At 45.0% G+C, this 25,927-nt stretch overlaps 1 protein-coding gene across 4 annotated transcripts in view; it reads left to right on the top strand.

Annotated features, from left to right (window-relative positions):
- The first annotated feature begins 782 nt into the window (after positions 1–782).
- The window catches only part of CBFA2T2 (CBFA2/RUNX1 partner transcriptional co-repressor 2), a 39,904-nt gene continuing 14,759 nt past the window's right edge, over positions 783–25,927 (top strand). For 2 of the 4 annotated variants that reach the window (XM_075277557.1, XM_075277555.1), the window contains exons 1-2: positions 1,209–1,750; positions 21,526–21,669. In XM_075277557.1, the coding sequence (XP_075133658.1) occupies positions 1,711–1,750; positions 21,526–21,669 (184 nt within the window). In that variant the 5' untranslated portion in view covers positions 1,209–1,710. Of the gene's footprint in view, positions 934–1,208; positions 1,751–21,525; positions 21,670–25,927 lie in introns of those variants that run through there. The other 2 variants (XM_075277556.1, XM_075277558.1) reach the window with 2 other exon arrangements.

The following is a 25,927-nucleotide window of genomic DNA, read 5'->3' as shown; positions in this document are numbered from 1 at the left end:
TGTTCTGTATTTGGGCCCCTCATTATTTATATCACACAGTATCTGTTTTATAGCAGACGTGATATTAGTACAGGCTGTAATACTGTCACTATAAAACAGACCCCGTGAAATGTAAATAGAGAACATTAATTGTTCAAAATCATTCCAAATGCAGAGACCTTTATCTTTCAGTACAAAATTGTTTTGTATCATTGAAAGCCTAATATAACCCCATTCACACAACTGTATTTTGCAAGTCCATAATTGTCCGCAATTGTGGATCCGCACAGTATTAAGGTTAAATTGCTGTGTTGGCCCTTTGCGATCATTTAGTGGGTTTTGGGTTGCAGTTTGGGTTCTCTGATAGGAGAATGGAATGGCCCGAATGTAGATGTGAACCCGGTCCAGCCTGAAGAAGGATCTGTGTGCTCTGAAGAAAGATCTGTTTTTCCCTGAAGAAGGATCTGTGTGCTCTGAAAGCTTGCACATGTAATTTTTTTGGCTATTATATTTATTTTTGACACAAAGTATCTAATATTCCATTATGCTTTGAAACAAAGTTTTCGAGGACTGAACCTTGACGTTTTGCTGTATACGAAATCCTTCTGTAAGCTGTGACGTGTTTTTAGCGATCTTTTGCACAGAAGATGATTGCTTTATCCCATCTCTCTGTGCAGAGCGGCTCAGCTATGTGGACATGTAATGCTATGCACTATAAGAGGGAGGTGTTTCCTGTTGTGTAGAAGGTCCACCCTAGTCGCTGGGAAGGAGGATTAGTTCCCTGCCCCCTTTTCCTTGTCTTCTTCCCAGCCCCCTATCCTCAGCCTTCCAGGCTCCTCCAGCAGAGGCCCTGTAACCTCCTGTGTGGTAAGGAGCTATCTCAGGAGGACACACACTGTACACTTTTCCCAGAGAGGATATATAAAATGGTTGGAATCCCGGGATCATTCCAGTGTAAGTAACTGATTTTTCATTGTCTCATTTTCACTTGTTGGTTGGAGTTTCTGTTCCCTGTAATCCGTACGTTCTGGACGTGATAGCGTTAAAAAGTGTGACCCCCTTCGCATGGTTCAGGGTGCACTCTTAATCAGAACGATGATTAACTCTTTCCTTCCAGAGAACAATCTTAAAAGACCCCGGCACTTTATTGATGTAAACACGTACGTCACTGATGACCTGCTGGATCACTAATCTGCTATGGATAGGAAAGGGTTACCAATGTTTGGACGCTTTATGTCATAGTTTGCGACACATCCTTGGTGATGACATCACAACACTGTATGTGATCCGGGATGTTCACGACATCACAACGCTACATGAGATGTTCCAAAATGTGTGACCTTGGTTAAAACGCTTCTGCACGTCACATACATACTGTATATATGTATGTATACTTGTGGCATGGAACACGGTATAGGGCGAGAAGATATTTGAGCCAATTTGATGGCGGTTCCGAAGATTAAGAGATAATCTTTGACTCTTGGTTGAGTCCAGGATCTTATTGTGTAGACTTGCTTAGAGGATCTCGTTCCGACCATGGACCCTAGACCGTATTGAGCACATTTTTATCTTGGAGATATTGTTGCGATCACCGCACTGTATATTTTTACATGTCGTCTAATTCGACCAACCTTCCACCATTGGTGGAATATTGGACCTGTTCATCTTCATCTGTGATGTGTTGGCCTTGATGGTATCTGTGATGACTCCAAACTGTTGCTGAGTGGGCAGATGTTCTTACAGGAGGATGATCTGATGGCATGTGGCGATGGTGAGCGCTTCATGTGTGGAGTGTATCATATGTATATATGTGTATGTCAGTACTAGCCCCAGCTCTGTTCTATAAATATTATGTCTCCACTTGGTGCTCTGTTTATCTCGCCATAAACCGTACCCAGCATATACAGCGGGAGGTCTGTCCTATATACACAGTAGCACAAGGTCTATCCTTTTTTGGCTGTTGTATATGGCCAGGGCTGTGCTTCAATGTGTATACATTGCAGTGTCGGCAGGTCCTGAAATGGTAGAAAAGACCCTTTCCGTTTAATAGGTGATTTTGCCCAATTATATTATTGCGTCACATGTTGTAGGTCCCTTCTATAACGCTGAAACGTACGCGGTTTTTGCTGCTCACAAATCCAGCAATACAATGGATTCTGCAGCAATTTACAGTACAAGGATGGGGAAGTCCAAAATGACTTTCAGGCCGAGGCCTCACCTTGCGTATAAGTAGTTTTTGGTGCAGATTTTGCTGGTTTTTTTTGGACCAGAAATCTGCACAGAAATCTGCAGCATGCTCATTGTGTTTAGCGAAACCTGTGGCCGTATAATCTCTGTATGGTAGAGGTAAAGGCATATTGTAATATCGAGTTACCTGCCAGCTGGCTGGCTTGCCCTTGGTCACAGGAGCAGGAAGAGTTAGAGCTAGGTTCACATCTGCATCGGGGTCTCATCTGGAGAAGCCCCTGAGAATCAACGGCGAGAAAAGTCCTGCACTGAGGGCTTGTTTCTCAGCACTTTCCGGACGGAAACTGGATGGAAACCCAGAACACCCCATTATAACCTATAGGGTCTGTGGGTAACTACTTTATAACTAGACTCGAGGAACAGAAACCGGAGCGCAGGTGTGAACCTAGCGTTTGGGAGCTAAAAACGCTGTGGAATCCTACTTTTTTCTGATACCTTTAGGGCCCCTTTACACGGCGTAAGCGTGCCGCTCCTTTAGACCTGTACACGCGAGCGCTTCAAAACACATCCCATTCACTTCAATGGGAGCACGCGTAAAGCTTTACGCGTGCTCCCATTGAAGTGAATGGGATGTGTTTTGAAGCACCCGCGTGTACAGGTCTAAAGTGTGGAAAATTCAGTGCAATTTCTCTCCATGTGTATGGACCCTAATAGATTCTTAGATATTTCCCATTGCCTTTGTAACCGCTACTGAGTTTGGCTTGAAAAAACTACATCAAAATCTGCAACAAAAAAAGCACCCTGTCTACAACGTGGCCTTATTTTTTATTTTTGGCAGATTGTGTCCCCAATAGGGAGCCTTAGGCTGGGTTTACACGGGGATTTGTGGACCGGATTTTGACGTGGAGGCCGCCTCAGAGCCCGGTCCAATAAAAACGGCTGGCCGCAACTGGATGCCGGTGCACTGCACCGGCATCCAGTCGCAGCTTTCTGCTCTGGATTAGGCCCAAATTAATGGGCCTAGTCTGGAGGGAGTGTTCACATCGCGGACTCTGCGGCAGATTCCGCCGTGGCAAGAAAGGGCAGTCGCTCTTTATTTTCCGCGAGCGGCACAAAACCGCTAGTGGACAAAAGAAGTGAACGGGTCCCATTGACGTTAATGGGAGGCAGTTTTTTGAGCCGGCTTCTAATGTGGATTCTACGTCAAAATCCGGCCCTAACCCCCCCCCGTAAACCCAGCTTTAGTTTTCGGCCTTATGCAAATGGCAGTGGACCTAAAATCCATGAAAATGGCCACAAAGATGATCATGCATCTGCTGTGTGTCAAGCAGGGTGCAGAAATCGCAAAGTGGCGCCAAAGATACGCCACATCTGTGCATTGAAAACTGGCAGAGGGGCAACAGTGAATTTCCCCTAATATCCCTATGACAAGGACAGACATCCAGACCATAGTAAGGTAAAGTGTTGCCATGGGGCTCCTACCCTAGAGAAGATGGTGGCTTGGGGCCTGTAACCATTGCTATATCCCCCAGAATCTCTAACCTACAGTCAAGAGGGGTTGTTGACACGTGCACAAGGATTCCTTTGGATGTATCCCATCTCCACGGGCCCGACTTATGTAAATAACATCTCGCCGAGTGTTTCCAGAATTGTCTGCAGACATATGTTTCGTGTCCCTAGTGTATACAGCGAAATAAATAAGATTTCCGCTGCTATGGCTATATGAGAAGTAGTAGATATTGGCCTATCACTTATTCGCCGCCATTTTGTAACCTGAATTTGATTGTTGGGTTGGTATTGGACACGCTTCAATAATATGTACGGTATATGTTAACAGACTTAAAGGAACCTCCACCACGGAGGAATAAGCTTGACAGGAAGCCAAGGGGATGGGATATTGGATTCTCGTCCCTCTGTGGACATTATCAGGGTCCAGGCCTGGCTTGTGTTATGGTGTGTGAGGTTTCACAGAGCCAGTCCGTCTCTGCGAGCAGCTGCTATAGATTAACATCCGAGACGCCATTGATTAGACAGACAGCGCGCCGGCATATAAATAGAATTTTTCTTCAAGCGGCTTTTCTTTTTTTTTTTTTCTCTTTAAAGGGAAATCGAACCGTTTAGTGTGTGTGTGAGCGTCCGTACATATGGTTGTGGTTATACACATATGTATGGCACATGTGCGCAGGTAGAGGAGATTCATGCTAGTAATACATCTCTGGAGCCAGACTGTCTCGCTGCCAGATTTTACCTCAGGCCCCAGGGTTCTAGAAAGTTATTTGTGTGACTATCTCCATTCATTGGTTCCATGACTCCTCTACCTGTTCTACTTCCCCGACGTTGGGCCTAGTTCGTACCGGGTAATAATGGTGCAGTTAGAGCTAGCGCATATGGCAGCCTTGTGTGCTCGGAGCATATGGCGGTACACAGAGTACACTGCCGGTTCCTCTCTCAGGCCTTGTGTTCCCATTACTTCAGAATATCGCTGTAATATGACATAATTAAGAGTATAATTAGTTGTTATTCGTTAGGGCCGCACAGAAGAACGGAAGGAGATGAAGAAGTGGGTGTTCTGGATCTGTGGTTGTGAGGATTTTCTACTAAAGCAAGTTATGGATGAGGAATCTCTTGCAAATGGGTGGGGGTCCAACCACCCAAACCCCCCATTGTCGTTAGAATGGGGCACTTTTGTCGCTGGTTCTGAATAGACACACGTAGCACTCCATTAGAGTTTTCAATGGGAGCGCTGGAGATAGCAAAAACGCAGCGTATGGCTTCCATCGAAGGGAGTGGAGCGGTCTTGCACATTCCCTGATCACCACCCCATTCAGTACGCCCCCAAAAGTCCCCCGTTTTCCTGATCCGTAGAGGTCTGAACAGTCCGACCCTCACCAATCTTCAAGCTATCTCTTGCTTTTTCTGGGTAAAAACTAGAGATGAGCGAGTAGTGTTCGATCGAGTACGTGTTCGATCGAATACTACGGTATTCAAAATACTCGTACTCAATCGAACACTACTAGCTGTTCGAAGTTTAAGGTTCGATGCAGAACCAGCGTTGATTGGCAGAATGTTATACATTCTGCCAATCAACGCTGGTTCTTCTCTTACCTTTAGAAGTCTTCTCCGTGCAGCTTCCCCGTGGCATCTTCCGTCTGGAATTCACTCTGCCTAGGCATCCGGCCTAGGCAGAGCCGACTGCGCATGCGCGGGCATGCCCTCACATGTGCAGTCGGCTCTGCTCAGGCGTCAGGCCGGGCAGAGCCGACCGCGCATGCGCAGTCTGCTCTGCCTAGGCCCCAATGCCTAGGCAGAGTGAATTCCAGCTGGAAGATGCCACGGGGGCGCTGCGCCGGGATAAGACTTCAAGGAGAATCCAGCCCGACCGTCACTCGTGGACTTGGTAAGTATAATGTTATCGAATTTTGCGTACCCCTGAAACGAGCATTTCCCCTCATAGACTATAATGGGGTTCGAAATCCATTCGAACAGTCGAACAGTGTGCGGCTGTTCGAATCGGATTTCGAATCTCGGACATTTTAGTGTTTGCTCATCTCTAGTAAAAACCCTTTCGGCTAAGGCTGAATGTTGCAGAAAAGCAGCATTTTTTATGCAGTTTTTTTTTTAGCCAAACACAAAAGTAACTTCAAAATGGGAATGGGAAATATATAGGACTTTTCACATTGAATTTTTTTGGCAGCGGATCTTGACGCGGAATCTGCCTCAAAATCCGCTGCCAAAAAAGGCTCCCATTGACTTCAATGGGAGCTGCTCGCTTCTTTTTTCCGCTAGCTAGTAGCAGAAAAAAGAAGCAAGCTGCCCTATCTTGCCGCAGATTGGCAAGGCTCCCTCCTGATTAGGCCTATCATTGGGGCCTAATCCAGAGCGGGATACTGGTCCACTGCACTGGCATCCTATTGCGGCAAATTCCGCCATGTGAACATACCATTATACTTCTCCCTTCTGTTCAAGTCACTCAGCGCCGCACCTCCCATGAGGCGACCTGAAGCGACCGCTTCAGGTGACGCTATGTCAGGGCCCCAGGGAGTGCGGCATTTTTCCTTTCCTAATCTAGTCCAGGACAAGCTGTCCTGGACTGGCTTAGTACTGAGCGGTGGATTGGGGAGGCCACTGGAGCAGCGCTGCTCCAGCGGCCTCCCCTCACGCTCAGGCACGCTCTCTGCCTGCGAACGGCGCTAAGCCCCGCCCCTCGTTTCGCCCCGCCCCCTTCACTCAACCATGCCCCCCTCCGCTCCGCCCCCTCCTCCCGGGTGGGGAGCGGCTTTCTGTCGTTCGCCTCGGGCGTCAAAAGGGGTAGGTTCACCCCTGAAGTCACTCCTTTGGCTCAAAAAAACTACAGTAAAATCTGAAACAAAAAAAGTAGCTTTTCCACAACTTGGGGGGGCCTTACTCACCTATCCCTGGTGCTACATTATCCACCACTGGGGTCTCCGTTTCACCTTGTGCTGCACCTTGTTTTTGGAGGTCCTTCGCCCCATGTGACCGATGAGATTAATCAGTGGCCTCAGCATTTTCTGGTAAGGGACCGGTGACATATGTGATACATGCTCACTTAACAATGGCCGCGTACGACTGCCAATAACTGCAGAGATAGCATGTACGTACATCCAGCCATAGTGTACATCCATGCTTGATCAGATGAATGCTCACTTGACCTGTCCATAGATATGCACTTTTTGAGCTAGCATGTTTGGTTACTGAGAGATATTCTGATCGACACGCTACATCCTATTTTGTCACCCAACAGCAGAAGTCAAAAAGAGTCCAGTTGGCCCCAAAACCATCAGAGGTGTTGGATCCCTTGGGCACTTCCACCCATTCTCCGCAATTTGGTTGTGACTTCTATTACCATAGCACTGTAGTCTGACACTTGTTGGCCAAATAATATGCTCTCACGCTTATCACAACAGGAGCGGTATTTTACTTGCAAACCTTCAGGCGCACGTATGTATCGGTAGTGTGAAATATAAGTGTCTATCACGTGCAAAAGAGTCTGTTCAAGTCCTTGTACGTGATTAGATAACTCTGGAGCACACGTTTCACGACTGTCTACTGCAAGGGAAAACACACTGTACATGGTTCCGGACTAGTAAAGTGTGGCTCAGACTTCTATGAAAAGTGACGTGGCAGACTCGCTGAGTCTTGGAGGATAGCACAGAAGTGTTATGGTATATATAGCACTGGACCCCGAAACCTCTACAAAGTGATGCGCAGTCAGTTTGGCTGTGCCACGGTGTAGACCCAGTTTGAGGTCGTCGCATGGCTATACTCCTGAGCATGTCCTCCAAATCGTGTCTCCAGTGCAGCGGCCAACCCGCGCCAGTATTTACCATCTCGCACATGTATCAACGGCAAGTAACACACAACCTAGATAAAGTGCACCAAATTGGGCACCATTCACACAAGTGTAGTTTGTTACAGGTCCGTACTTACATATAATATATGGAACCAATAATTTGTATGGTCTGTAGTCTTTATGGGTCAGTGGCGTAACTACCGCCGTTGCAGCAGAGGCAGCTGCCACAGGGTCTGGGACATAAGGGGGCCCGGCGTTACCTGGCTGGAGTTACTCCAGACGGTAACGGGCCCTATATACTTACCAATCCTGGCAGGGGCTGGGATCGGTAAGTGATGGCGTGGGCCCCACAAGCTCCCAAGTGTAACGATCGGAGGCCGGGGAGAGGTAAGATAACATAAAGAACTGTTACTCCAGGCTCCGGGCAGGCTTCGGCCTACTTGAGTGACGTCATATGACCCGCGACGCAGGGCCCAGATCACATGACGTCACAGAAGATGGCCAATAGCGTCGGAGAATGCAGGGGAGTCAGGAGATAGCTAAGTAACAGTAGTTTGTTGTTTGTATCCCTCTGGGTCTCCGATTATTACACTCTGGAGCATAATAATTGTTCATGTGTGTCCACAATGGGACATAATACTGTGTCCTGGGGCCAGTATGGGGACATAATCCTGTTTACTGGGGCCACTATAGGGACATAATATATACTGGGGCCACTATGGGGACATAATACTGTGTACTGGGGCCAGTATTGGGACATAATACTGTGTACTCGGGTGATAGGGGTGAGTTGGTCGGGGGGGGGGGGCATGTCAAAAGCTCGCCACGGGGCCCCACCACTCCTAGTGATGCTACTGTTATGGGCCATAGAAAAGAGACACAAAGTATTGTCCATTTTTTGCGTCCCTGTCTATTCATTCAAATGCATGGGTCAGTGAAAAACACAGAAACCAGTACGTGGGCAATCTGTTCCGTTTTAACAGATTTATACATCATTCTACAAGTAGGCTCCTATCCAGTCCAATACAGCAAAGTGCCATTAGGGACGCAGGCTTTCCCATAAAAGTTTCCCGGATAACTGCCTAGTTAAGGGGAACTCACACTAGTTAAAGGTTAACTCACCCTTTAAGGTTGGTTCCACCACCTTACAGTATCTACAAAAGAAAGCAAGTCTGAATCTGGCCTTACAGATCTCTAGCGTCAAGATGACGTCTGAAATTTTTTTTCTAAAAAATCTGACGTTTCCTGCAAAAATTTGTACTTTTTTCAATTGCATGTATATTGGTTATTTAGGCTCCTCTTATATACAGTACATGTCCATATATTGTACCTATATAACCCCATTGAGTCTTAATAATGTATATAGGATCTGCTGTCACTATGGCGCGGGGACAATAGATGCAGCCTGTGGGTGTGGGAGCGGCCAGGTGTGTAGGGTGACCTAGCAGGTGTGTTCCTTGTATGGCACCTGGGCTTCCCGTCAGCGCTTCCCACCAGGTGTCAGAGTTACCTCGGGCTGGGACGGAGGGGGGGAGAAGATGATGCCTGTTAAGTAATTAACCCCTTATCTACCATCGCCCAGTATGGTCTGGAAGTCAGGACTCCTAGGATGTGGATGGATGGAAGGAAATCCTGTATCTCCAGCTGCATCTTATCCCAGCCCTCCATATGTCTTTTCTTTTCCCCTCGGAAATGGAATTTTATTTGAGCCAGATGCAGCGTTTCGTGAATAGACCCAGGCCTGTATTTATATGTTAACAGCCCACTCAGCTGGGTGACAAAACATTTCCTTCATGGAATGAGAACCCTTTGTGCGGCTAATGACCCCTCCCAGAGTCCTTTGCAGAAAGCTGCCTATTAGCTGACTTACTGATGTGGTCGCAACGCACAAAGAAATCTCTCCATGCCCTCCGTTCACTTCCAAACAATTCTGCTCATACTAATGACTTTGGCTTATTTACCACGAGATTTCTGCACCGATGGGTAAAAATGAGAAAATACAGATTTCTATTTCGTAAAATTGCTCAACCCGCAGGGGTATGGGATTTTCACAGGAGGGAGCCATCTTTGTCTTTCACAAAGTTATTCATGTTAGACCAATATTCATGTGCTAGGCAATGTACAGCGTGTATAGCGGAAGCTGCAGGGCGAGTGCGAGGAATTTAATGCTATTAGGGGTCGCTGTCTAAAATGAGTGTTTTGGATAAGGATATTATATGGCCATTTATCAAAGAAAGGAAAAAAAAATGGGGGTTTGTCGTATTCCCATACCGGCGATTATCACATGTCATTTAAGGCAGTGCTGTTCTCAGACATGAAGCCCAAAGTGTCAGAGCGTAACCCTGCACCCTTTTTAGTTAGGTTAGGGATATAGATGGGCGACCCTCTCGGTTCAGGTGGCTCGGGTCCCAGATTCATTTAGGGTCAAACAAGTTCAGTACCAGCCGGAAGTGAAATTATTACATTTTGGGGTCTGAAGAGGTGGAGAACCAGGAAAAGTGCAAAAAATTAAACTGCCCTTTTCTCACCTCTTTTGGGCCTACTCTGTGATCTCATGTGCCTGAGGTCACCACTGAGGTATATATATATTGCATAGCGTAAAACTTCTGATGGGGACATTGCAGTGACTTCCTGACGGTGGCCTAGTCTTATGGTGTCAGGTGCCAACATCAGGTCATGTTGGCCAGCTGATGTAACTGTGTCTCCACTTCTAAAGCTTGTGCAATCTTCTGGTTGGTCTTATGTATGGTGTTGGTGGTGCTGTAATAGTGAGGAAAGTTTGTTAAACTTTGTTACAGCACCAAAACCCAACATATAGTCTTTATATTGTGGTCAAACTTCTGCAATAAAATGTTGTCCAGTCGATCTGTCACACTGCGGATTCTGCTCTGGCCTTAGGAGTCTGGTTGGCGGGCCTATTACTTGTCTTATGAGTGTGCATGCCGCTATTGCCGTTGGTCACTACTAAGGACCGCCCACTGGACTCGACACAGAATGAGCATAAGTTTAAATAAAGTTTTATACTGAATCTTTGCCCACAAACTTGTATGTATCTGCTCAGTTCCTCCTGCGCTATGCCATAATATCTTTATACCAAGGTCTGTAACTGTGACCAGGGAACATCCTCTACGTCTAGAGGGAGAAAAGGTTTTACCGTAGTCATAGAAGGACTTCTTTACAGTAAGAGCGATGACACTATGGATCCCACAGCCACAACATATAGTGATGGTGACAACTTGTTCATGTTCAAGATGGACTTGGATAAAGGTCTTGAAAGTAAGAATATCATAGGTTATAGGAACTAGAAATTTTTGGGATTGGATGTTGATGCAGGGATTTAATCCAATTGCCATATTTGTTGTGGGGAATTGTTTTACCTCTGATGGGGCAACTGATGTCCATCTCATGGGGTTGTTTTTGGCCTTCTTCTGGCTCAACTTGGTAGTTTTACAAGATGGACTTCTCATTATCTGCTTTTTTACCATGGTGCTTGCCGACTGGCCCATAGTTTCAATGTGACGTCTTAAAGCCAATGGTGTGACAAAGGACCGAACAATATCTATATTTACTTACAAAACATTTTGTTCACCCATAGACAAATTTTTCATCTATCTGTATTCTGATGTTCATTAGAGATGAGCGAGTAGTACTCGATCGAGTAGGTGTTCGATCGAATACTACGGTATTCGAAATACTCGTACTCGATCGAGTACCACTCGCTATTCGAATGGAAAAGTTCGATGCAGAACCAGCATTGATTGGCCGAATGCTATACAGTCGGCCAATCAACGCTGGTTCTTCTCCTACCTTTAGAAGTCTTCTCCGTGCAGCGTCCCCGCGGTGTCTTCCGGCTCTGAATTCACTCTGCCAAGCATTGGGCCTGGGCAGAGCCGACTGCGCATGTCCGCTTGTAGTGCGGACATGCGCAGTTGGCTCTGCCCAGGCCCGATGCCTGGCAGAGTGATTTCAGAGCCGGAAGATGCCGCGGGGACGCTGCAAGGAGAAGACTTCTCGGAGGATCCAGCCCGACCCTCACTCGTGGACTTTAAGTATAATTTGATCGAACGTTGCCTACCCCTGAAACGAGCATTTTCCCCCCATAGACTATAATAGGGTTCCATATTCGATTCGAGTAGTCGAATATTGAGGGGCTACTCGAAACGAATATTGAATCTCGAACATTTTACTGTTCGCTCATCTCTAATGTTCATCACTCCGTTGAAGAAATTCTAAGACGGCTACTGAAATTTGTTATTCTCCTTATTAAATATTTATCCGTTCTTAGTCTTGCAGCGGTGGCGTAAAAAATTTCTCAACAGAATTTGGGTTTCGTCTGGTGAAATAACATTTGTTTTGCTTTAGAGTCTATAAACAAGTAGGATGTCCATGCTGACCCCATACACAGTGCACACATGGTATGGTCCACCTCTGCCCCTGGGGCTATGTAGTAATGACATGCTGTGTAAGGGAGGTGGGTGGCTGACTTCCTTGTGAAATGAATAGCTGGGAGCAGCTCCTCTCCATCAGACATCCTGGAGCCGCAGGCCGGTCCTCTGGAATGCAAGCAAAACCTCACTCTCTGCTCCCTTCTAAGGGGGGAACAATTAATGGTTGTAGGATCTGTGGTCATGGGAACCTTTTAGCAGCATATCGTAGAAATCAGACGCTGGATCTCAATTCCATCTGTGCTTTATCCATGGCGAAAGTGAAATAACAGATGACATTAGAAGACGCACAATAACTATATTGCAATAAATATAAGTAAAGGGACTGTGAAGCAGAATGGGGTTTTCTATAAATCTGCAAGGTAATGATAATCCTCCAATGTGCAAATGACCATCGAGAGACCTAAACGTCTACAAAAACATAGACGAGTTTGGAAGAACACACAGGCCCGTCAAGTCCAACCTAAACTCCTACAGTCTCGCTCTAGGAAGGCAAAAAAACCCCCCATGAGCTTGATGCCAATTGCCCCATGTCAAGGGAAAAAATTTCCCAACGCCAAATTTGGACCCTGGATCAACCGTTCTATGGGACTTTACAACTTGTAGATTTGCCAGAACGCATTGTATATTGCGTATGCTTGTGCAAGTTCTTAGGGAGCATTTGCTATAATATTTTTGGCGGAAATTTTGGTAAATGCAGCACAACCGTGGCCGTTTTGACCGAAACTGCAGCAAAAACATCTGCTAAAAAATTATAATGAGTAGGGATGTGGGCTTGGGGGGAGGGGAGAGCAGTGTTTGTTTACATGCTCTCCTCCATGGACATGAGATACTTCCATGGGGATTTTTGTATATATCCAATGTCCATGGATGTAGGTTTTTTTTTGTTATTTATATATCCTAAAAGGATTGCAGCTGTGAGGGTCTCATATGTGGTTACTGAAGGGTAAAATAAGGTCTGCGGGTTATGTTCAAGATACAGGAATGACTTCAGGAGAAATTGCACCAAATTGGGGTATTAAAGGGGTTGTGTGATCACAAGTGTAAGTACAAACAATATTTTGTACCCTATATTCCCTACGTCCTTCTCAATAAGAACTGCTGTAGATATTGAGCGCTGTATTTCGACTGTCTTTGGCAGTTCCTGTTGATATGAATGGATTTTTGGCGTGTATTTCCGACCAGCTTCCCCGTTCAAACTGGGGTGCAATGCACTCATTGGTCCGACCCCCAATAATCATCAATTAGGAGTTACTTGTTTAAAACTTCTCGCGACCATATAACCCCTTTTAAGATTAGAATTTAGCTCCTGTACACATCTCTTCTTGATGGATGTTTTGGGAAGAAGGGAATAAGCCTCTAGTAGGGACTCCTCGTCTTCTTCAACAAAGGATTGGGCATGTTGAAATCTTACAGGCTCTATTGCGGATTAGCAGATTAACAAACAGAATAAGACTCAGCAGAACAGTAGTGAATCTTACGTCTTCGAACGACAGACCTGTGTAAGGGGAGCCTCCCTCTCCTTCACGGAGAATATGAAAATGGGAACGGTGCACAACTTGGGTTCACTCATCAGCTCCCAAGATGGGCACCTGCTCCTGCATGGTCATTCGTATCCTGCTGTTAGGCTTGGCTCCACCACTGCTGTACTTGGGCCCCATTTGCAGGGTTAGGGCTCCATTCTGTTACCCCATCTTTGGGAACTTGACATGCTTCTGCCCTGACTTCTCATCTAGTTGGCGCGTACTCCCTGTCATACAACTTTCATGGTGTGGTCCTCCTCTTGCCTGTCTTCCGTTTGCCACCCCTGGGATCACTGCCCTCTAGTGGGCCAGGAATGAGCCCCCTGCATTACATTACTATGGAGCTGGTGAGGAGCCACTGACATTTTAATGGCAAGGACCTGACAGGTTCCAGAGGTGCCTGACATCTGCTATCTCCCCCCCTCCTCAATTGAAACAACATGCATGTTCAATCAAGCCAAACCTGCAAGCTGGTGGTAATGGGTTATAGCTGTCAGCGGCTCTTTAAAGATTACAGACGCCTTCATCCTGGGCCGGAGACATTTCCAATAGCTGGATAACTGTGGCACTTTGATGCAAAGTATCTTGGTTTTTAGGACCAAGTTAATAAAATTCTTGGAATTGGGATTGTATAAACCTTGAGCACAACATCTGCGGTGTGGGGTCTCGCACGAGAAGGTTACACAAGTTGAAGTATTCTTTAGTTATTTTAGTCCTGCGTATTTTACTTTCTATAAAAGCTTATGAAGGGTTAATAACCTGCGGGCCGACAAGTCAGTGTACATAAAGACATATGTTACTTTAGTCTTCGCCCATGTAAGATGCAATGCCCATGAGAATGGTGCATCTATCTGAAGATGGACATATATATATATATATATATATATATATATATATATATATACTGTGAATTGGAGCAATTTTGGCATTCAGGTTCCTTTACCAGGATATCTGGAACTCTGACCTATCAAAGTCAACATGTTTGCCCAGTTCAAGCAGAGCGTCCATGTTTATAATGGAGTTAGGGGACCATAGTTTTTGGTAACTTGAAACTTATGGGCCCTCAATGCAAAATCTGTACTGAACATGTCTTATTTCTAATATGGGTCTCTTCTTATGTAGCAAAGTTATGGTTTAGGCAATATCGGAGCTTGGAGGGGCAACCGGGGCATGAGGGGTGTTGCCTTTGCCCTGGTAGATGAGAAATTCTACCTATAGCTCTGGTTTAGGCTTCTCGGGCACTAAGGCCTGGGTGCACAGTCTATCATTACACCCTGGTTGGCAAGATTTTGGCCAACACTGGTAATTGGGGTGCAAACTGAACCTATTGTCCCATTTTAATACAACTGCCAGTACTAAACAGCACATTTATCCAGACCGGCTTGTTCTAGGATGTGACTAAATTGAAGTCTATGCAGGTCATAGAATTCGGTCTGTGTTGGTATAAACTGGCATGAATGATGATGCCCTCGCCATGTTCATAATACAGGAACGTATTACAAATGGCAATCAAAAAAAAATCCCAAGTCTTGGGTTTGCAACATTTTTTTTTTACACCGGAGAGTTGGCATAAAAGTTTGAGAAATTTTCCCCATTGTATTAAAAAATTGTAATGGAACCAAAAATTTTGGTGAAAAATAAAAATGTATAGTTGAATCTAAGAGGATGAGTATAATATTTTCCCTTCGTCTGCAATGTGCTGCTGGGTTTAGTAGCAGCGAATTGTGGCCTTCTCTCCGCCACCCCATTGTGCGACGCTCTCGGCCAGGAAATGTGCCCGCTGGTGCACCCAGCCATGAACAAGCCCTGCGTATAGTAAGGACTTCCAGTCCTATTGGCTCTGAGCCAGCGGTAGGTGTATATCTAGTGACATAGAAATGCAGAAAGCCCTAGTAACAGAGCTGGAGAGAGAGTGAGCGCCAGGCAGATATAGACAGGAGGGGGTGTCTCGCTCGCTCTCCCTGGCAGAAGGGGGGGGGGGATAATTCAGTTTGACAACACATCTGCAGTCCATCTGCGCCAGAACAGTCCTGCTTCTTCCAACACACTGAGGAATCACAGATGTGTTAAACACACGCAGGGGCGGAGGGGTATCCCACTCAACTCAACCCAAGAAAATATCCTATTTAAAATTCCACGCCCGCAGATCCCAGACGGTAAGTCGCTCGCATTTCAGCGCACTCCCCTCTGCTACCTCCCTATGTCCTTGACTATGGATCAATAATCTTATCCCTACTGCAGAGATTTTTTTTTCTTCTTAAGACGTTGCCGGGAGGGTTAATGGCGAGCCTTAAGACATCCATGATAATAAAAAGTGTTGCGTATTTAAGAGCACGTCTTGTTAACGGCTTTGGTTATGGCGGTGAAATCCGGCGTATTAAACGGAGATTTTTAGATGTAATTGGTTTTCTATTTGCTCGGATCAATGATAATCTCTTCTATCCTGCTCCGTGCTGTGATGGATAACGGGATGTCCTTGCTTTATGTTCTTATTTGGAGATGGCCTTGGAACTTGTAACTAGTATATATGTATACAGCTACAGTGTAGTATATATGTACTGGTATATAGCAGAAATATTCTATATATCTATCCTTAAAGTAAAACTCTACGCAGAACCTGGTAAAACGGAACAAAGACTAATATTAACCCTTTACTTTCGCCTCTCGCTTCACTACATAATACATTTATAGCTGAAAAATTTGGGGGTCCCCCCCCAGCAAATATATATATATATATATATATATATATATATATATATATATATATATATATATATTAGTGTGTTTGTATGTATGTTATGGGATTCATAACCTCACAAATCCGTTTGTGCCTACACACATCAGTGATTTGCATGAGCCAAAGCCATGAATGGTGTCTATACAGAGATAAGGGATAATGGAAGGATATGCACCTGGTCTCTGTTTTTGGCCGCCTTCTGGTTTTGGCGAATGCGAATTACTAACTAAAATGGTGACGTATGAATAAGGCCTAAGTCAAGGACCACTAGGACCCCTATCCATACACCCTGAAGGACCATATTTGATATTGGTGCTAGATGCAGTTACACCAAAATTTTATTATCTTTATGTAGAAGAAAAGATTTTGGTTGACCAGAAGGTCCAAGCATGGACCAGTAGTCTTTGTCCTGCGGCCATTTTTGTGTAGACCTCTGTGTAAATTTGATTTGGAGTTTGTTTATTTATTCTGAATTCTTGTTACAAATGTCTTGAACTCCCTAATAATAATATTATGTAATGGAGAGACCTTTAGATCTTTCAAGAACCAGGTCCTGCCTATGCACCCCTACGGGTAAGTGCACATGGAGGCCCAAAAAAGTGCTAAATTCTGTCCTGAATCTGCCTCCCGCTGTAGAGATTGAAGCAGGACGCTGAAAAAATAAGTCTCCTTGATCTAGCCCCAGATTTTGCAGCTGATTCAGTCACAGAACCCACATCGCAAGACCCTCCGCTTATTAGGCCCCTTCACCTGAGACCTATCGACCAGGAAAAGCCAAAGGGGTGGAGAGGATTCTGGAACGGACGTTGTCTCAAATCTCTGTTCACTTTCCAATGTGTGAACTTAACCTAAAGCAGGGATACTCAACTACTTTTAGTAAAGGTCCACTGACCAGGGTCCACCACCAAGTGAAGATCCGAGCTGAACAGGTTCAAGTGGTTAAGGTATTTTTTTCGAACAAGATGTGGTGAACTATAAGACGTACCACGCTTTGATAAGGAAACAATAGTGGGGAAAAAATCATATTAATTTAATCCTCCATGGCGGTCAAATGGAGTGGAAGGGTCAATGTCTCCAGTGAAGGGGCACTAAGGAGGTTTATAGTATTTGGTGAGCATGATACTGTCTGGAGGCACTAACATGGCATTATACTGTGTAGGGGAATAAGGTGGTATTATACAGTGTGAGGGCACTAGTGTGAAATTATAGTGTGTATGGGGCACTAAGGAGCTTTACATGGTCTGTGGGGGGCACTAATGGGACACTAGTACACCCCCCCGCCAACCACCCACACACGCAGAGTACAATGCTCCAGTAGTGGCCTCCTCATGTTGTAATGAGCTATTGGTGCCTTTACACCACCCCACACAGTATAATGCCACACTGGTGACCCCCACACAGTATAATGCCACATTAGTGCCCCCCCACAGTATAATGCCACATTAGTGCCCCCCCTACAGTATAATGACTCATTGGTGCCCTCCACACAGTATAATGCCACATTAGTGCCCTCCACACAGTATAATGCCACATTGGTGCCCTCTACACAGTATAATGACACCTTGGTACCCTCTACACAGTATAATGCCACATTAGTGCCCCCCCTACAGTATAATGACTCATTGGTGCCCTCCACACAGTATAATGCAACATTAGTGCCCTCCACACAGTATAATGCCACATTGGTGCCCTCTACACAGTATAATGACACCTTGGTGCCCTCCACACAGTATAATGCCACATTAGTGCCCTCCACACAGTATAATGCCACATTAGTGCCCCGCCCTACAGTATAATGACTCATTGGTGCCCTCCACACAGTATAATGCCACATTAGTGCACCCCTACAGTATAATGCCACATTGGTGCCCTCTACACAGTATAATGCCACATTGGTGCCCTCTACACAGTATAATGACACCTTGGTGCCCTCTACACAGTATAATGCCACATTAGTGCCCTCCACACAGTTTAATGCCATATTAGTGCCCCCCTACAGTATAATGCCACATTATTGCCCCCACACAGTATAATGCCACATTAGTGCCCTCCACACAGTATAATGCCACATTAGTGCCCTCCACACAGTATAATGCCACATTAGTGCCCTCCACACAGTATAATGCCACATTATTGCCCCCACACAGTATAATGCCACATTAGTGCCCTCCACACAGTATAATGCCACATTAGTGCCCTCCACACAGTATAATGCCACATTAGTGCACCCCTACAGTATAATGACTCATTGGTGCCCTCTACACAGTATAATGCCACATTGGTGCCCTCTACACAGTATAATGCCACATTAGTGCCCTCCACACAGTATAATGCCACATTAGTGCACCCCTACAGTATAATGACTCATTGGTGCCCTCTACACAGTATAATGCCACATTGATGCCCTCTACACAGTATAATGCCACATTAGTGCCCCCCTACAGTATAATGCCACATTAGGTACAATTGCCATTCTTGTGGAGGCCGCTCTTACTGTCATAATGAAAGGGCAAGAAAGCAAGAGTCTAGACCAGGGTTAGGGAACGTACGGCTCTCCAGCTGTTGCAAAACTACAACTCCCAGCATGCATACTTGCTCTGCTGTTCTTGGAAGTGAATGGAGCATGATGGGAGTTGTAGTTTCACAGCAGCTGGCGTGCTGAAGGTTCCCTACCCCTGGTCCAGACATTGAGTAAAACTACACTCCTGCACGTATATTAAAAAAACATTAATACCCCGTATCTGCACCATTATGGTTCCCACAGATAACTATGACTGTTCACCAGGCTAGGGTACATGTACACAATCAGGATTTACATGCAGAAAATCTGTGTTGTAATCTGCATGTGCCTGGTAACTGGCAAGGATTTTGGCGCAGTTTTTCGTACATGGACATGCAGATTTTGGAGCAGAAAAAAAAAGAAAAGAAATTGACAATGTGGATTTAAAAAATGTTTTTCCGCATGGAAAAAATGTGCAGAAGATGTAGAGAATTTCTTATGCTAATGCTAGCGGATTTTCTGCATTGAAATCCTTGAGTAACACTGATCTTGTATGGGAGCAAGAAAATAGTTTCTGCATAGAAGGGCACATAAGTCATTCAGGTATCTAGAAAAGCTGGGTAATGATCCTTGAGTGAGCTGGATACATGGTGGTCACCCAGATTTCCCGCATACATAAGAGGATTTTAACTTGACAGCAAAGGTCAACTCAAGGACTGGTTGCCCAACCTTTTGCATATGGGGGCAATCTGAGACTTCTCTACAGGGCACTAAGGAGACAGGGAAAGTAGTACTTTGTATTGTACAGTGACAGATGTGCATCAGTCCTCCCAGCATGTGTCCCAACCCCCCTCCTGCTACCGACACCAGGTGCAGCCTGTGTTACCCAGAATCCCAGTCGCAGCCGGTTTCCATTGTTCCAGATGGAAATTAGCATTGCCTCCCCTATGGCTGCAGGTGACTGGCATCAGCTGTTGTCCTTGACTTCGGTGTATGACAGATATGTGGAGGAGGGGGACGAGAGGTTGATCTGGAGGTTGGTGTCAATTAGTCCTTCCCTAGGATATACAGTGCAAGTGCTGCATGTATCTACTTTCTACAATGGAAGCCATGGGGCGAGGTAATGTGGCTCAATAGTCCACTTGTCAGATACCCAATGGTTGCTAATAGATTGAGACAATGCAACTGTACACAGATAAAAGGGAGGCCAAACCTACAGACTTCAGTGAGACCGGACAACCATCTAAGGTCTATGATGGTGTCTCCATGGTCCCCCTTGAGACCGATAAGACCTGATTCCCATTGGGAAGTAATTCCCCATTAGGTTGTGAGGAATAGCTGTGGGCCATGTAAAGTCAACCATGTATCATAGGATGGCTTTTGGCTATTCCTCCCATACACATGCATTAGGCTAGGTCACGTAGACTTAGGGAGTCAAACTGGCCATATGCATGGAGTTTCAGCGGGAACGGACCGCCATCTATTGTGTTTGGTAGTGTCCTAATTTTCCTCCAACACAAGGATCAGCCTATCCTCTATCCTTTTGTACTTCGGAGAGATAAGTTGCTGCCAGACACCCCTAGTGACAGCTTATCTCCTTATATCAACACATATGTACTCTTGACCAAGTCAAAATTGTATGTATATGTTGGGAGCAATTGTTATCTATGATACATAGACCCTTAAACCTCTGGTGGCCGGCTTCTCTCTCTCTCTCTTTTAGGACAGAGAGAGAGACCAAAAGGATTGGGCATGTTGAAATCCAACATGCCCAACCTTTATTTTCCCAATATCTGTCCGGAGGGATTCCATACAGCACCATACACATTAAATGGTGGCCATTCATCTAAACGTATAGGCCGCCTTTGAACAATCCCCTATCTAATCTCCATTTGCTGATATCATCCTATTATCAGCAAGTCCATAAAAAGTTGTGACCACAGGAGGCAACATATCTGTCATCTCCCGATCTGATATTCCAAAAACATTTCCAGTAGATCCCGTCTGTGACTGGTATTAATAGCTCTTTACAAAAAGTCCGGAATTTCTTAACTATCCGACTCCGATCGTAACCTTATCAGGATTCACTAGACATGGTGGATAATACGGCATGTTATACACAAGAGTTGTATATGAAGAGTGCTGTCCGCCTCTGCACATAGACTATACTGTCTTATATGGGGGTATATAGTAATTCTGCCACTCTATCTTCTGTTTGGTGCTATAGAGGTTAATATCGGAGGAAAACCTCCGCCTGGCAGAAACGGGAAACAGATGGAAAGTGGTTTTACCACTGCGCTCAGGGAAAAACACAGAGAGAATTCTGGGAAAGTCGGAGCTAGAAATTTTTTTTTATTTCATGTCTTTTAATTCAGTGTTATTCGTGTAGGCGTATTGCTATCTATCTAATCTCGTGTGTGTAAAATATATAGGATAGTTAGGGAAAACTGCTGGGGTCATCCGACACCTACTGAATCTGTACGGCCATTTATAGTCGCTAATAATCCTGTATGTACTTATTACTCTTTCTTAAAATCTCCTCTTATATCTTAATAATTACAGTGAATGTATAGATATCTGTTTCTTCTAAGGAACAAGCTGCTGTTGATGGATCCATCAGTCTTGATTCATTAGATCCATAGTATGGTTGTAACTGGTTTCCTTGGATTGGGTGTGGTAAGGGGCCATCACACCCAGAAATTGGAGGTTGGGTCTCCTGGTAAAACCACACTTTATAGTGCCTGTATATATACATGTTTGTCTAAACAATTTGGTTGGTTGCATATAAACCTATGGTATTCATGGGATATCTGTACTTATACTTTGCCGTGTTTAATTTGTAGTCCCTGGAGACAAGAGGGTGCCTTCAATGCCTGGGTCTCCCATGGAAGTGAAGATTCATTCTCGATCCTCACCTCCTACCATGGCTCCTTTGCCACCTGTGAACCCAAGTGGTCCGCGGCCTGTGTCCTTTCCACCCTCATCACGTATGTATCATGATCGTTTATATTATGGTTGTATAGAACATAGTTTGTCCACTTCATATACTGTATGATCTTCAGCCAATTGTCTGATCGTGAAAGGGTATTTTACCCTAACTTTAGTTGTATACCTTTCATGTAGGCAGTCAATATGGTAGCTTTTATAGCTCTTTAAGACTTCTGCTGGGCAACAATTACTTTCTACGTTCTCTACCAATACTTGTCTGGGAAACTCTTCATTTCCATCCAACCACTGGAACCCAACTGATTGCCAAATTTGGGGATTCCAATCACCCCATCTTGTCAACAGGGATGAAGCTTTAGTGGGTACAGACGCAGCAATTACTACCAGGCTCTGGAGCCTCAGAGGCCCAAATCCCTCTCTACGACAGAAGAAGACTCCAATATTATATATGGCGCATGCTAAGTGGAGATCCCATTGGATATTTTGCATTGGAGCCCTGGAGCTTCATGTTTTGGAGTTGTATGGGACAGCAGTGCCCGTGTTTGGCTACTGCACCATGTAAACTCCTTCTCGTGGTGGTGGTGGGGGGTAGACCACATTGTATTTACCTGCATGTACGGTTTATGTGAACTTCTCTTCTGCTTTTCAGCCCTGTGTACGTATATAATCCAGGGTAGTGTATTTTATTCTATAAGTGGATACTATAGGGCCTAGCTGAAATGCTGTATATTCTTTATGTAACTGTTTTCTGGCAATTTACTATAGAATATAGCAGGGGTAGGCAACCTTTTCTGTTCGGCGTGCCGATTTAAATTAAAAAATCAAAGATGAGGTCCTCGGAGTGCCGGGCAATAATTGTAAAGCTGACGACACCTACACTAAAGTCATATAGCACAAACCACAACATAGGGGTGCTGTCATACTGCGCTCCCAGCCACATGCGCTTACCACTATTTGCCTGGATACACATGTTCTTTTCCTTTAGAAGCAATGTAAGGACATGCGTAACCCACAATTAGTGGTAATGTATGTGACTGGGAGCAGAGTGAGGTCATACCTGTAGAGTGGTGACACACAATGTACCTGTATGCTCCATCCAGTCCTCGGCTGTTAGTAACGTCAGTATTCTGTAAGGGAGCGTTCACACTACCGTCGGTGTCCGACAGCTAGTGTCCGCTGCTAATGTCCGTTCAGAATCTTGTGCGGATATTAGTATCGGACACTAGCTGTGTCCATGACATTTTGAATTGATTTAAACAGACACCTGGCGCGTTCTTTTACTGTCCGTGCCTGTCCTTAACTGTCCGTTCACAAAGATGTCCGACTTTTCAAGCGGACAGCAAAACCTGACATGTAGGTTTTTCTGTCCGCTTGAAAAGTCGGCCATCTTTGGGAACGGACACTTAAGGACACCCATGAACAGTAAACGAACGCACACGATGTCCATTTAAATCAATGCAAAATGTCACAGACACAGCTAGTGTCCGATACTAATATCCGCACAAGATTTTGAACAGACATTAGCAGTGGACACTAGCTGTCGGACACCAACGGTAGTGTGAACGCTCCCTAAGTGAAACGCAGATTAATTTGTCACTTTTAGTTCCTGGCGGTGCAGTAACAGCAAAACCCCAGCCAGGAATTAATGGGTGTCACACTTTCAACAAAGTGGCCGCACTGGTGCCCAGGAACTGGATTTGGCTATAATTGCATCTAGTTACAGTGTCACCACCCAATAGAATCACACTAAGGCTGAGGCCCCACATTACAAAAATGCAGCTTTTTTTATTGCAGATTTGGCTGCGTTTTTCTTTCTGTCAAAGCCAAGAATGGCTAGAAAAGGAACGGAAAATATATAGGAAGCTTCTTATATGTCTCCCTCCTGCTCAATCTACTCCTGGCTTCGGCTCAAAAAAACCCCCAGCAAAATCTGCAACGAAAAAAAGCTGTTTCTGCAACGTGGGGCTTTAGCCTAAGGCTGAGGCACAGGGAACACAGCTTTTTTTGTTACATATTTTGCTGTGTTTTTCTGAGCCTAAGCCAGGAGTGGATTGAGCAGAAGGGAAACGTATAAGAAGCTTCCTATATATTTCCCATTCCTTCTGTAGCCATTTTTAGCTTTGGTTGAAATAAATCGCATCAAAATCTGCAACAAAAATGCTGCATTTCTGCAACGTGGGGCCTCAGCCTTGTGCCTCCTGCATACAAATGGCACGCATGTGGTTTTTACTGACCTATACATTAGAAATGAATTGACAGGGCTGCAAATACAGACAGATATAGGGGATGTATACTACAGATATAGGGGATGCATAGGACAGATATAGGGGATGTATAGGACAGATATAGGGGATGTATAGGACAGATATAGGGGATGTATAGGACAGATATAGGGGATGTATAGGGCACATATAGGACCTGCTCCATAGTTTTCAGTTCTTCAATTTGGCCCAGATACACAGCCACAAAAAGAATGGCTGTATATATGGGTCATTTGAAATATATAGGTCTGTACTTTTATCCACAGTTGTAGATAAAGAGTCTGGTCATGTGCATTGCAGGTTACAACTCAATGTGCCTCATATTAATAGCAGTTAACCCCATCATGTCCCTCACATTAACCCCCTGTGTGCTTTACATAAGGGACACTGATATGTGAGACATATGGCGGTAATAAGTGAACATCTTCATTATACAGTCCTATGAAAAAGTTTGGGCACCCCTATTAATCTTAATCATTTTTAGTTCTAAATATTTTGGTGTTTGCAACAGCCATTTCAGTTTGATATATCTAATAACTGATGGACACAGTAATATTTCAGGATTGAAATGAGGTTTATTGTACTAACAGAAAATGCGCAATATGCATTAAACCAAAATTTGACCGGTGCAAAAGTATGGGCACCTCAACAGAAAAGTGACATTAATATTTAGTAGATCCTCCTTTTGCAAAGATAACAGCCTCTAGTCGCTTCCTGTAGCTTTTAATCAGTTCCTGGATCCTGGATAAAGGTATTTTGGACAAACAATTCAAGTTCAGTTAAGTTAGATGGTCGCCGAGCATGGACAGCCCGCTTCAAATCATCCCACAGATGTTCAATGATATTCAGGTCTGGGGACTGGGATGGCCATTCCAGAACATTGTAATTGTTCCTCTGCATGAATGCCTGAGGATTTGGAGCGGTGTTTTGGATCATTGTCTTGCTGAAATATCCATCCCCGGCGTAACTTCAACTTCGTCACTGATTCTTGAACATTATTCTCAAGAATCTGCTGATACTGAGTGGAATCCATGCGACCCTCAACTTTAACAAGATTCCCGATGCCGGCATTGGCCACACAGCCCCAAAGCATGATGGAACCTCCACCAAATTTTATTTATGTATAGGTCCTTTATTAGTACCTCCATATGTCTCACATGTTAGTAACCCTTATGTGAGCCACACAGGGGTTAATGTGAGGGACATGATGGGGTTAACTGCTATTAATGTGAGGTACATGGAGTTACTAAAACTAAATTAATAAAACCAAATGCCTGACATTAATGAGAATAGTTAGTAACACACGTACCTGGTGTTTTTACTTTCACTTTGCTTCCTTACGTGTAGCAGCAGGTCCAGGGAGCCCTTATCCTGTGCAGTGAGGCTTCCCTCTGATTGGTGGGCAGTGAGAGAAGGGGGCGTGTCCTACACCGCAGCTCTACAGAGCACTGAAAGGACGCTCTCTCTCTCAATTTTAGTGTGAAGTCTCAGGCTGGCTGCCGTGCCAGCAAAGTATGCCTCGCGTGCCAGTCTTGGCACGCGTGCCAGGGGTTGCCGACCCCTGGAATATAGGCTCATCTTTAATATTCATATTCCAGACAGGAACACTTATCACCTATCCATTGGATAGGTGATAACTACTAGATCTTCGATGGTCCAGTCATGGGGTCTCCACCGATCACCTGAATAGGGCACCCCGTTGACCCTACTTGAAATGCAGTGACTAGGAGGAATTTTCCAGTGATAAGGAATAACGCTCCACCACAGCGTCATCCAAAGAGCCAAGCACAGTGCCATAGACTTAGTATGGCGTGATGGGCACACTTGGCCATCACTTCACTGAAACTCTCTCAATTCAGTTTAGGAGATGTGGTGGCCCATTCTGGCAATCCGTAGGGTCCCAAATATTGTATTCTGACCTAACCGTTATCACTGAGCCAGTGAACTCTGCCCATATATAAGTTATGAATTGAAGTTTTTCGTACGATATCTGGGGAAGTATGATCCTGACAAAGGTGCAGAGACCTGCTTGCTGAAC

Source organism: Leptodactylus fuscus, chromosome 6, assembly GCF_031893055.1.
Source record: "Leptodactylus fuscus isolate aLepFus1 chromosome 6, aLepFus1.hap2, whole genome shotgun sequence".
NCBI lineage: Eukaryota > Metazoa > Chordata > Amphibia > Anura > Leptodactylidae > Leptodactylus > Leptodactylus fuscus.
The sequence above is the reverse complement of the archived record's forward strand: the minus strand, read 5'-3'. Positions and strand labels throughout refer to the sequence as shown.